This window comes from Panthera onca, chromosome C1, assembly GCF_046562875.1.
Source record: "Panthera onca isolate mPanOnc1 chromosome C1, mPanOnc1 haplotype 2, whole genome shotgun sequence".
NCBI classification, from domain to species: Eukaryota; Metazoa; Chordata; class Mammalia; order Carnivora; family Felidae; genus Panthera; species Panthera onca.
Genome location: NC_138346.1, coordinates 79501932 through 79515530, shown reverse-complemented (window position 1 = coordinate 79515530; position 13599 = coordinate 79501932). Strand labels below are relative to the sequence as shown.

Genomic DNA, 13599 nt, shown 5'->3' with positions numbered 1-13599 from the left:
CTTGCTACATACAGAAGACAATGCAGACACTTCTGAGAATTGTCAAAAACATGACTCCACTTAAAGATCACTTCAGTTTCTACCTTAGAAAGAGGGAATAGAGAAAAACTGATTACTCACATCACTCTGTAGTGCATAAGCCTTCTTGGCAAGATCCACGTTGATGCTATCAGGCGGGTAGCTGTAATTGTGTAAGATGTGCTTATAGTCCACATCACTGGCAATTTCCTGAGATTTCTTAGCTTGAGTGACTTGGAGCATATCAAGAGGTGCAGTGTAGATGGTTTTTGACTTCTCATAGTCTTTACGATATTCATGCTGTGAATAGGAAATTTCCATTTATTACTGCAAATCTTGAATGGATTTCCAGAAAAGCACAGAAATCGCTCATAAACAACAAACACGAGTTAGAGAAACACATTCAAACATCTGAGTACTTATTTTTTCCTATAATTTGTTCATATGTTACACATTACTGAATGCTTTCTCCCCCCAAAAAAAATCATACATGGACAGATTTTCTCAAATCTCTCTTTAGCTCAAAGAGCAATGTCAGACATTAGGAGCCCACAGCTTCTGCTTCAACCAGGTATTACTTTATTTTAAAACAGGGGTTTTCAAGGACTTTTAACAAGAATTATTTTTACCAAAGCCATCTCAACTTTGAATTGTTTTCGAATAAGGAAGTATTTTTTAATTGATGAGAATTCTATGACAATCATTTCATACTTCTGATTATATAAAATAACTACTTCATGAATAGAGCTATACATTTGACTGCTTGGCTTTTCTAACATCATCTTTAAATGGTTACTGATTTTTCAACCTGACTATGCTTCTGACAGTAGATAAGCTCCACTGAGAATCCCAAATGTTTTTCATACCAAGCTTAATTTTGGTAACAATTTAAAAGAAGCTTCAGACTGCAGCAGTAATAAGACCTCAGAGGAGAAAAGTTTGTGAAACTGAGCCATTAAAGTAACCTTGGCACTTATTACAGTGTTCTCATAAACCAAATGCCTTGACTGGGCCTCAGAAGGCACTTTCATTGGCTGGTTTTCTGGAATGTTAGGGTGCTAATTAGGTCAAAGCCCCAGCTTTATCATGTCCATTCACCAATTACCTTAAGAGAAAAATTCTGACCCAGTGCCTCTAGGAAAATTCTAAACCCATTATATCTCCCCATAATCATATAAGCATTAAAGACAGTGACCTAGGCTAGTAAGTATAAATATGCCTTATAAGTCTTCTGTAGAAATTCCTTTTGCAAATGATCTGATCTTTTAGCTTTCTTAGGGAATACGATCTTCTTTCTAAATATTTTGTGGGCAGTTACTTTTACTGAATAAACTTATCACTTAATTATAAAACCTAGACTTTGGTTTATAAAAATAAAATATGGAAATTTTCTGACAGCATGCATGAACACTGAAAAACCAATAAAGCAATGTCACAACAGGATTAGTGTGGGGAAGTGTTTTTGACTAAATTGTTTTGACTCTTTTGTTCATGCTCATACCAGTTCACACATATCTGCGTCTATAAAATGCTGTCAAAAGGTCCAAATGGCTTTAAAAGATTCTCTTTAAAAGCTATGCACATTCTGTATCTGCAGCCTAGCATTTAGCCTAGATATTCTGTGAGAATGATTCATCATTGACTATCTCTTTTGGTTGCCGATGTCAATTACCAAGTATTTTATGAACACTTACTTTGTGCTTAGTGTTCTAATGGGTTCTGTGATAAGATGAAGAACAAAAGATAAAGATACATGTGCTGTTAACAGGCAGCTATAAACTTTTGAGTTGAGAAGGGATAAGGATCTAGTGAAAAGCGCAGTATTATGTATGTGAGCACTGTATACTGACATAATTCAGTGTGAAGTTATTAGAGAAAATTACTGAATATGATGTTTTAAAGTGTTATACGACTATACAGCAAATGCGAAATGAATTAAAGAAGGTATATATAGATCATTATATGAACACACGGTTGAAATGAAAGTAAATGATACAAACATCCTTCTATTTAATTATGAAAAATAATATTTGCAAGCTATTTTGAAATTCTTACTCTAAAGGAATTCTCTAAACATTTTTTAAGCAGTATACACTGCAATTTGTAATAGATATTTTCTTCTCTGCAGTAAGAATTTTAATCAAAAGATGAGACTTGGACATAGGGAAGCCTTAGGGAATTCATAAATTCTCTGAAATTCAGACAGAAGGCATGAAGAAAAAGTTCATCTATCTAGAAGAATGATCCAAGACTTCTATCAGATTCTCAAGGTGGTCTAGAATCAATGGAGTATTTTTCTTGAACCTATGCCAATACTAATGACTAAAGTTAACAAAGAACAATAGTAGGATTTTTATCTGTGATACATGATTTTCTTCCAATATATAGACAGTTTTAAAACCATCATTTTAAAGGTATTTTTAGGAGAAAATATGAAAATATCTACTGATGTCTTCCAAAAAGTTTTGAGAATTAAAATCAATATTCTATTAAATATTAAAGCATATATTTTTCACAGTGTAATGGATATCAAGTATAAATCAGTAATTTCCCTCCTTAAATTGAGAGGTACAAGAATCTGGGAAATAATTCTACTTCCAAAATTTCTCCTCAGCAATTTGTTGTGAACATGACAGAACCCATGGATATGGAATCTTTTTAATATTTTTAAAATGTTTATTTATTTTTGAGAGAGCATGAGCAGGGGAGGGGCAGAGAGAGAGAGAGAGAGAGGTAGACACAGAATCGAAAGCAGGCTCCAGGCTCTGAGCTGTCAGCACAGAGCCCAATGTAGGGCTTGAACCTACGAACCACGAATCATGACCCAAGCCTAAGTTGGATGCTCAACTGACTGAGCCACCCGGGTGCCCCTGGATATGGAATCCTTTTACATGCTACCACCCTTGGGCATGTTAACAGGGATGTTGTCTTGAAAACAAGACAGATTCACAAAGACACTCACATCACTCTGGTTTTTGGCCGTCTTCAAAGAGTGCAGCATCTTGGGATCGTCATGAATGCTGAGGGCTCCAATCATTTTCCCTTTGTTTTTCTCATAGTCTTTCTTGTACATCACCTGTAAAGACATCACACATGCCAGAGCCCACCCATCAGGAAAGGTCAGTGAGGGCGCCCTGCCCAGGTGCCCAGGCCACACTCACATCGCTGGCGATCCTGCTGTTGGCTTTGGCTGCCAGCAGGGGAATGGCGTCCACTTTAATGTCAAACTTCTTTGCTTTGCTCTTCTCCCAGTCTTGCTTATAGACATTCTGGACAGAAAAATTTCAGCAGAGGAGTTGTAAGAATGAATCTAGCACAGATTCATCCAGTAAAAGAAACAGATTGAAAATTTGTGTATATAGACTTATTTCACCTACAAATACCATATTTACAAAATGATAGTATAATTATTCATTAATCTGTCATCCAGCTTCTCCCCTATATTCTTTTTAACATTCTGTGAACTTTCTAAAGATTGTACTACTCTGATGTATAAAGGACAATGTATAATGACAACCATTTTGAGAAAGTGAAATGCAACATTTATAGGACAGATCTTACAAAACTCTAGAGATTAGCAGGGGCATAATTCAGAGGATGTTTCTGATGGTAACAGAGAATGTGGGAAATGAAAAAAGGATAGCTAAGTAAGAGCCTTCCGAACATTTAGGCCTTAAAACTCCACTCACACTCTGAAAACAATCTCCATAGTTGTTTAGTTGCTGAACTCCTAATCTGGTTTTTTACAACACCCATCACATCTCCTCTTTGCAGGTACATGCAATGATAGATTTCTGTGCCTTTGGTACTTACGTCACTCAAATTATAGGCATTGACTCTGTGTTGGATAAACTGTGGAGCATCTGCTGGTACGTTGCACTTGAATTTCTCACTTTCATGTTTTGCTTTGTAATTCAGCTGGAAAACAGTAGAAGATATCCAAACAGTTCAGGATCAGAATTTCCTTGAGGGCATATAGAGGAGTGTTGATATATATGGCTAAGTACTCCTACGCTTTTCAGAAAAAAAATGCCTCAAAGAGGTAGTCCATCCAATCAAAGTCCATTACAGAACCTTGACCCTCACTCCCTCTTTCAGGATTGGGATGGAATCCAGTTTGCATTGTCATTTTGTAAATGCTATCACAACGTATGTATGGGAAACTCATTGTCTAAAGTTTTAGGCTGTGCCTTCAGGACACGGACACTCAATCTATTAAATTCTGTGATCTTCTACTCAAAGTGTGGTCTACCAACAGCAGCGGCATCACCTACAAGCTTGTTAGAGAGTCAACATATCCCTCCAGACCTACTGAATCAGAATATTTTGGCAGGGTCACTGGGTGATCCACGTGAAAGTGAATGTTTCAGAAGCACTGCTGTTCTTGCCCTGTTCTTCACATGGCTGGACCGTTCTGCTTTGACCACCCAATTTGAAGTGTCCCCCCACTCACCCCCTCTCCCATTACTCTGTTTGAATTCTGTCTCATGACCCCATATTAGTTTTCTTATTACTGCCAGGTGTCTTTCTTGTTTCTGTGCTTTTTATCTTCTTATAAAGTCTTAGCAAACTCAAGAATGGAGACTGCTTGCCTTGTTACCTACACAGATAGATGCTCTTGTTGTTTTTTTCTTTAAGTTGCCATCAAGTCTTAGTCTGCGTTATTTTGGGTATGTGACACATCCTAATGAGCAAATCCCCCACTGAAAATTGGTGACTTATTGAAGAAATATTCGTTATTTTTATTTTCATCTAACACCATCTTTCCTGAGGCTACAAATCAATCTGGCGGCTTCATTTGCATTTTATTAAACCAATCTTGAAAAATGACACCGTTGGGATGACAGATGAGACCATGAAGATTAAGCAAGAAAATGCTTCTCTTTCAAAGAAACACAGCATTCCAGGTCACTCACACTTGCACAAACAGGGCACTTACGTCGCTAAGCTGTTTTGTGTTGAGCTGGGCTTGCAGCAGTACAGGAGTATCAGTGACGGCTGTGAATTTAGTCTTATCTGGGTGAACTTTGTATGTATGCTAGAAAAAAAGGTTCTTGAATGAAATTTCATAATGTATCTTTATATTCTTGTTCATATACACGCTAACATATAAAAAATTTCCAGTCAAACATAGAGTTTATTTCCTGAAAACTTGGTTGATATGTTTTCACTTCTTCTCTCTCTCTCTCTCTCTCTCCTGAAGTTGCCTCTAAACTGGCCTCCCTGCTGCAATTTAGCAACCAGATTAATCTTCCTCCTGTTGAAGCCTTACAATGGCTCTCCATTGCACATGGCTTCACTCTAAATTGTACCCTGGCTGATGAACCCTACTCTACAGAATCCACCCCCAACTTCACCTGTTACCATTTCACCTCTTCCTACTATCCCTCCCTCCAGTACACTTCAGCCACCTCATCCTTTCAATTCCTTGTTCTTTGCTTAGACTGTTTTTCCAGTTGCTCTCACCTTGATCTTGGCATGGCTGCACTTTCCTGCCTTAGATCCTCCTTGAGCACCTGGTCTATGGTGCCCATCCAGTCTCTCTCTCCCACATCATCCTATTTTAATTCTATAGCATCATTCTACATGGGTTGTTTTACCATTGTCTGATATCTTTTTTAAGTTTCTGTGCTCTTTATTTTCTGCCTCTCCCAGTAAAATTCATGCTTCCCAAGAGGCAGCCCATCTTGTCCCCTCTTCTCCCTCAGCACCAAGGACAGTGTCTGACACAAGCTAGCTCCTCATGTAAATTTGTTAAATGAATGAACACCTATGTCTCATAAATCTCCCTATTTTCCCTTACTCCCCAAACCATGTATATATAAACTAGCGGACATAAAGATTTCTAAAACCCAAGATATTTTCATAACAAATAGTTTTCTTCACAGTAATTTTTGTGCTCTCCAATTCCACCCAAAATTTAAAATTTAACATCTCCTGCTAATCACTAGATGTTAGCATTGAAACTCCTGCTAAAATTACCACTAGATGGCACAAGAATCCCAAACCCAATTTTAAGAATTCAGAGCAGCTGACTTACATCTTTGCACTGGTCTAGCTTCTTAATTGCTTCATATTCTTGCGTTATTGTCTGAGGGAAATAACATTTCCCTTTATCTTCTTCATATTCTGCTTTGTAATTTTTCTAGAATAAGAAAGAATAAAAATAGATCATGGTTATTATTGCCCCCAAATAATATCACTGAGAGGCATGGATATTTGTCTTCAACTTACGTCACTGTTTTGTGCTGAAACTTTCATGCAGTGTATTTGATATGGGTCCTCGAAGCTGCCTACATAATGTCCCAAAACATTCTGTACATATGAATCTTTGTATTTAGCCTGAAAGAGAAAACATATTGACAAATATGTCAATTACATATGTTATTTGTCAAGTGGTAGAAAAGCCCCAAAACTCCAGGGGTAACCATGGCCTTTCGAACCTCACTGAAGTTCTTCAGCAGAGTGTCAAGTTGATATTTGGGGGTCTCACAGTAGTTCATGCTCTTTGCTTTTGTCTTCTCATAGTTTTCTTTGTATAATCTCTGTCAAAGGAAAAAGAAAAACAACGATAAAAAATATGTATCTCATGATATAAAAGCCATTCTCATCATTGCTATACTTAACCAAAAAGGAAAATTTTGTATTTTTTCAGTACTTTCCATGAAGCAAAAAAAGTAGAATGAATATGGCAGAGGCTCATGTCTTGTATAATCTAGGCTGCTAATAACCATATATATGCTTATATTATTTATCCTAACATTTCTCCACCAGAATAAACCAGGATATACCAATGCTGCTCTCTAAACAATTTTTTGTCTTAAGATAATTCTTTCCAGGGGCACCTGGGTGGCTCAGTTGGTTAGGCAATTGACTTCAGCTCAGGTCATGATCTCGCGGTTTGTGGGTTTGAGCCTCGCATCGGACTCTGTGCTGATAGCTCAGAGCCTGGAGCCTGTTTGGGATTCTGTGTCTTCCCCCACCCCCCTACTCATGCTCTGTGACTCTCTGTCTCTTAATAATAAATACATGTTTAAAAAAATTTTAAATAATTCTTTCCATTTGAATGTGTTTGAAGGAAAATGGATTTTTTAAATAGTGCAAAATTAGGTAAAAGGTAGAAGGTGGACTTTAGATACTCAGGCACAGTCCTAGAAAAGTATTCAGTTCAGCACTCGATGAAAATACATTTTATAACACCTTTGGAAGTTGGATTTTCTCATTGAGATCTAATATTTTTCTTTATAGTAATAATGCACAAAAAGATTTTTTTTCCATTTTGTTGTAGGTAGCATGTATTTCTACACATTCTCCTTAATTCTCCCAGATAGAAATCCAAAAATATACTCAATAAAAATAAGAATATTTATAAGTGACACAGAATAGGGAGTTTTTCCTTTATGCCATGAATTAGAGAGGCAATTTTTGTAAAGAGTTTTATTTTATTTTGGATATTTTAGTCTTTAAAATGAGATCAATATTTTATAAATTTTTTATTTTATAAAATAAAATACTTTGTTCTTGAGGTTATGCTTCATCTAGTTTTCCTACTTTGTCTTTAGCCTGACTTTCTCACTTCTTTCCTCTAATTTTTTCTGTATGTATTTTTGCAAAGCACCTTAGATCAGATCATGACAGAATAAATATATACTTATGGGTACTGAGATATTAAACCCATTTCTAGAAAAACAATAAAGAAAATGCTATTGCTAGTATCTTTTCCTCTTAAGAAAACAGGGCATTAAAGAGATTAAGGAAACGTTTACAATATTCACCGGTATCTCAAAGTACAGAATGAAGAGCTTAATCATCTTTACCACTGGGTTTTCGTGCTTGACTTGTTATCCTGAATCTGAAATTTCACTTGGACTAACATCCCACCCAAAGTTATATTAAACTGTAAGTACAACCACATCTGAAAATAAGGGTGATTCACAAAGACACTCACATCACTCTGGTTTTTGGCCGTCTTCAAAGAGTGCAGCATCTTGGGATCATCATGAATGCTGAGGGCTCCGATCATTTTCCCTTTGTTTTTCTCATAGTCTTTCTTGTACATCACCTGTAAAGACATCACACATGCCAGAGCCCACCCATCAGGAAATGTCAGTGAGGGCGCCCTGCCCAGGTGCCCAGGCCACACTCACATCGCTGGCGATCCTGCTGTTAGCTTTGGCTGCCAGCAGGGGAATGGCGTCCACTTTAATGTCAAACTTCTTTGCTTTGCTCTTCTCCCAGTCTTGCTTATAGACATTCTGGACAGAAAAATTTTAACAAAGGAATTGGTAAAAATGACATGCATGTTATCACACTTTAAAGACAAAGGAATATCTCAATACTCTTAGTATGAATGAAATAAATGGATCATTTTCATTGTTCAGAAAATCGTGCATATTTTAGGTATTTCTCCTCAAGCTAAAGCTTTGAATTTTCCAAGATCAAGATTTTCTGCTCTTCATTAGAATCTTTCATCAAATTAACCTAATTCTAGTTACCATACTAATATTTGATCCTAACATGGAGTATTTCACAGAGTGGCACAAATATTCTATAGTTAATTTACTTTTTAGGATCTAAAGATAACACTTTAGTTTGATCTCAAAGTCCTTTGAAAAAATTATTTCCTGAATCATTACAATACTCATTGATGCTGGATAATCTTAGCACTTATTTACAGAATTGTTGAAGAAATTGAGATCTCCCCTACAAGGAGAATTTGACTTGTCTATAAAATTAAGTTTTGAAAATGAAAAATAGCAACGGACACCTGGTCTTATGCCTTCTGAATACACTATATCTTAGTGAAAGTTCTCTTACATGTAGAAATAAGCACCATTTGTGTAAAAATAGGGACATTAAACCTCTGAGGAGTAAATAAAATGAAATTATATCTAAAAAACGAGGTCCTGGATGAAAATTATAGCACAGTATAAATGAATGTGTGTCTAAAAGATCTAACATTATCATTTGCAATTAAACATACATGAGTGATGGCATTTTGAGGGTTGATTAAAACATATTAAGATTGTCTAATTGTATGAAGCTACTAACAATGTTGCTACCCACATTTATAAGGTGAGTTCAAAGATATGTGGGCAGAGGCATAGGAACATGATACAAATGTTAAGTATTCTTCCCATTTTTAATGAAATGTTTTTTCAGTGAAGCAATCCAGAAATAAAAACACAGGTTGTCAGGATATCCCATAGCATAGCACACAGGAACATACATCACTCAGGTTATAGGCATTGACTTTGTGTTGGATGAAGGCAGGAGTATCTGGAGGTATGTGGCACTTGAACTTTTCGTTTTCATGTTTCGCTTTGTAGTTCAGCTGAGAGGGAGAGGGGGAGAGAGAGAGAGAGAGAGAAAGGGACAGAGAGACAGGCAATAAGGGATACAATTAGTTCTGAAGAAGAATTTTTCCAAAATACAAAAATTTTGTGTGGTACATTTCATAAAATAAAATGTAAAATACGTTTTGATAAATAACAACTGGCAATGTTGTTAAGATCAAGAGAGAAGTCTAGAGCTAGGGTAGGCCCCCATTGACAACCTGTGTGCTGAACACATGATGGCTGATGTTGGTTACCATGGTAGAACTGTCCTGGAAGGAGGTGGCTCTTTCATATATGCTTCCTCTCCATGCATATCACAATCAGCCCCCAGAATCAGTAGATTCTGAGAGTCACAGCCCTTTCTTTCTTTTTATTGTCAATGCTCATGTATTGGAGAACTTACACCTCCTCACATCCATTACAGTTTGTTAATACTCTCATCTGAAGTATTTCTGGATATAAATCTACTGGGATTACTTTTATTGTTTTATTTTGTTTTAACACAAGCTTGGAGGTTCATGCTTAAAACTCATGTGATAAAACTTATCTCAAAGACTCCATTTTCTAAAAACTTATTTGAGAGAGAGAAGTCCCCTGTATTGAATACCTTCTCTGGGTCAGGGTATTTACTATGCACATATCTCCTTTTATTTACTCTTCAAAACAACCACAAATTATAAAAGGGAAATATGAGGCAAACTGAAGTTAAACGATTTGCCTGTGATGTCAGGTCATAAATGACAGAGGTACAATTTGAATCCAGTTTTGTCTGACTCAAAAACTCATGGTCTTTTCTAGTGTGGTAAGCTACATTAGTTTCCCTTATAGAACCATTTCGCTATAATTGTTATCCATCCAAGAAGATGCAAGGCAACTAAATAAGGAACTATTTTAGGTGATTACAAATATATACAAGTTAAATTTGCTAAAACTGAAATAGTCTTTTTTTTTGTAAATGTGACAAGTCACTGGATTTTATATATGGAGTTGTGAGATGTTATCCCTCATAATTGGATTTCTTGAACATTTAGATGAACTTACATCACTCAGTTGTTTGGAATTGACTTGGGCTTGCACCAGAACGGGAGAGTCCGTGACTTGAGTGAATTTTGTCTTATCTGGATGGACTTTGTAGGTGTGCTGTGGAGGAAAAAAGGAATAGTTTCAGCAGTCAAATCCAAGTTGACCTATAGACCAAGCAAGCAGAAACATTGCCCAAAACAAAAGAAACTTGTAGTTAATAAAACACATGGTTCTTTGCTCATTAGACTGCAGTGTCTTTGAGAGATGCCTTCACACTGTACAAGAAACTTTCTCATTCTTCACATTTCTGATAACTCTTCTTGGGGAAAATGAACTAGAATTAGCTCTTGAAATGTATTGGTGACCACAGGGGAAACCAGTTTACTACCAAATAAGTTTTGTTTCTTATAATTTCCTTGCCTGCATATATTTGAAAAGTGTTAAAATTTTAACTATCTTTTGACCACTGAGGCTATGGAGGTCAGGACATTCAAAGTTCATGCTACGGACTTACATCTTTACATTGATCTAGTTTCTTGATTGCTTCATATTCTTGAGTTATGGTCTGGGGGAAGAAGCCCTTGCCTCTGTCTTCTTCATATTCTGCTTTGTAATTTTTCTATGAGGAAAAGACATCAGACATAAGGATGCAACCATTTTATTCATGCCCTAAAGATGTGTTCATTGGAAAGCTAAACAATGGTCTTACAACTTACATCACTGTTTTGAGCTGAGACTTTCATGCAGTGTGTGTGATATGGATCCTCAAAGCTGCCTACATAATGTCCCAAAACATTCTTTACGTAGGAATCTTTGTACTTAGTCTGAAAGACAAAACATATTTCATGTATTGATTGGGGGGAATAATGGATCTTTTCTTAACACAGGAAGTAACCACAGGATTACTTACGTCACTAGTGAAGTTCTGCAGAACTGTATCAAGTTGAAATTTGGGGGTTTCACAGTAATTTATGCTCTTTGCCTTAGTCTTTTCATAGTTTTCTTTGTATAGTTTCTGTAAAAGAAAAAAAAATCAGTTAAAATAGATTCTTGTCACTCCTACACTGATTATAACACTTGTATTTCCCAACACTAAACAAAAGAAGCAGAAAAAAGATATCGCCTGTCAACTGTCTTAAAAACGGATGATCAAACACTGGGGTGTTGTGAATAAGTTTCTTCTATTAGTAATTACTGTAAAGCTTAGGCTTTTAACATTCACCAAAAAAAAAAAAAAAAAAAAATTAAGAAACCAGAATGCTGCCTCAGACCAAGCCCTTAGTTGTGGAGTTTGGGTGTATTTTGGAACTCCTACTTCCTCTATGCCCCAACTCACACACGTCCCTCACTGACAGTGCCACAACAGAGAGGACTATTCTGAGCAGCAGTGATTTTTTTTTTTTTAACAAACATGCATGAAAAAGTTTAGTATACGTTGAGAAAGACAGTCTCTCTTCCTCCTTCTACCAAGGGAAAATGCCTTATTATACAGATAATATATCTTAAAATTAAGGTATATACAAGAACTCGGATCATGAACCTGCTCACTCTTCTTCTCTGCTAGGATTTAAATCTAACAGTAACAACTGTTGGATTTTATTTTATTTTTTTTAACATTTACTCATTTTTGAGAGACAAACAGAGACAGAGTGTGAGTGGGGGAAGGGCAGAGAGAGAGGGAGACACAGAATCTGAAGCAGGCTCCAGGCTCTAAGCTGTCAGCACCGAGCCCAACGCAGGGCTCAAACTCATGAACTGTGAGATCATGACCTGAGCTGAAGTTGGACTCAACCGACTAAGCCACCCAGGTGTCCCTACAACTATTGGATTTTAAAGGCACACTGATAAAGTGGGCTATTGTCACTTTCTCATGTTGGGTTTTGAAATTGTAAATGGTGCAACTCAGTTTTTATATTTTTATATTGCTCTCTTTATCAACAAAGTAGATTTGGACCTGTGCTTTTATATGCTTGATAAAGATGATCTTCATTTAGGAAACAGGAGACAGGCTTTGCATTAATTTCCCAACAGAGCTATGTGGACAGACCCACTGACACCTTCTCACCTGCCACTCCACTCACCCCATTCCTCAATCACATGTATGCATCTCTACAGTGCTGACTGAATTCAAGGGACAAAGAAAAGATAACTAACCTGCAAAGAGAACCATGTTTCATCCTCAAATATTAGGAAAGCTTAACACAGTGTAACTCTAAGGGAAAAACTCAACTGATCACATGTTCAGTCTCTTATATAGTCAAAGTGGTTTTGGGCTGTTAGTCTCTCAATGCCAGTTCTCACTTATCTATTTTAAATGTAATTGGATTGGTCAGGCTTTTATTTCCACAAGCAGAAATTCCTGTGAAGACTTAGGGAGCCATCTTTTAAGTCATGCTGTCTGCAAATGATGGTTTCTAGGGCCAGCATCTGCACAGAAAATGGTGGTGGTGAGGGGGAAAAGCTGTGAAACACAGGACACTGGTCTTCTCCCAGTGGCTCGAAGAACACAAGGGCAGGGTACACACACAACCTGATCCCTCTCTCTTGCCCCCCTCCCCTCCCCTTTCAAAGTCTCCTCCTGTCTGTGTCAAAATCACATGTATCTCCTACAACCTGCTCTTTGTTCATATAGAAGTACCAGGGCCTATAAGCAAATGAAGATTTCTCTGCCATTGAACACAGAACCCCCAAAATGGACATACATCATACTCAGAGGCATTTATGTCTTCCTGTGGTTAAACAGTTCCAGGGAAACTGCTACACTAGAATCATAAAGTATTTGCAAAGTTATACTTGCATTTAGCCATTATAGAAGGAGAGAAATTTCACCTCTCTGGCAGCTAAGGTGGAAAAACACTTTTTGACAAGAATGTACTTACATCACTCAGGGCATTTCCTGCTGCCTTCAGCTGCTTGAGCAGTGGGTTCTCTGAAGCAGGAAGTACATTATAATCTGCTTTTCCTTTATTCTTTTCATAGTCTTCTTTGTATTTTACCTGTAGGAGCGAAATAAAGTGATAAAGTAACTCTCTGGGTTATTTTTGCTCTTGTCTCTATTATGGATATTACGACATAGTTCCATAAATCAACTTTCTAGAAAAGTGACAGCTTGACATTTTACAAACAAAATACTCATAGTAACTCATAACAGTAGCAGAGAAACTGCATAAATTTCCAGGATAACTTCCTGCCATTCATTTATTCATTCAAAAACATCCAT

The 13599-nt window shown here is 36.8% G+C and overlaps 1 protein-coding gene across 1 annotated transcript in view; it reads right to left on the bottom strand.

Annotated features, from left to right (window-relative positions):
* Positions 1-13599, bottom strand: part of NEB (nebulin) — a 224961-nt gene that overhangs the window by 185813 nt on the left and 25549 nt on the right. The window contains exons 13-28 of the mRNA XM_078451297.2: positions 13259-13375; positions 11290-11394; positions 11096-11203; positions 10894-10998; positions 10398-10496; positions 9248-9352; positions 8166-8273; positions 7967-8080; positions 6462-6563; positions 6253-6360; positions 6059-6163; positions 4958-5056; positions 3832-3936; positions 3180-3287; positions 2981-3094; positions 121-318 (exon numbers count right to left, since the gene is read on the bottom strand). Coding sequence (XP_078307423.2) covers positions 121-318; positions 2981-3094; positions 3180-3287; positions 3832-3936; positions 4958-5056; positions 6059-6163; positions 6253-6360; positions 6462-6563; positions 7967-8080; positions 8166-8273; positions 9248-9352; positions 10398-10496; positions 10894-10998; positions 11096-11203; positions 11290-11394; positions 13259-13375 — 1800 coding nt within the window. The remainder of the gene's footprint in view (positions 1-120; positions 319-2980; positions 3095-3179; positions 3288-3831; positions 3937-4957; positions 5057-6058; positions 6164-6252; positions 6361-6461; positions 6564-7966; positions 8081-8165; positions 8274-9247; positions 9353-10397; positions 10497-10893; positions 10999-11095; positions 11204-11289; positions 11395-13258; positions 13376-13599) is intronic.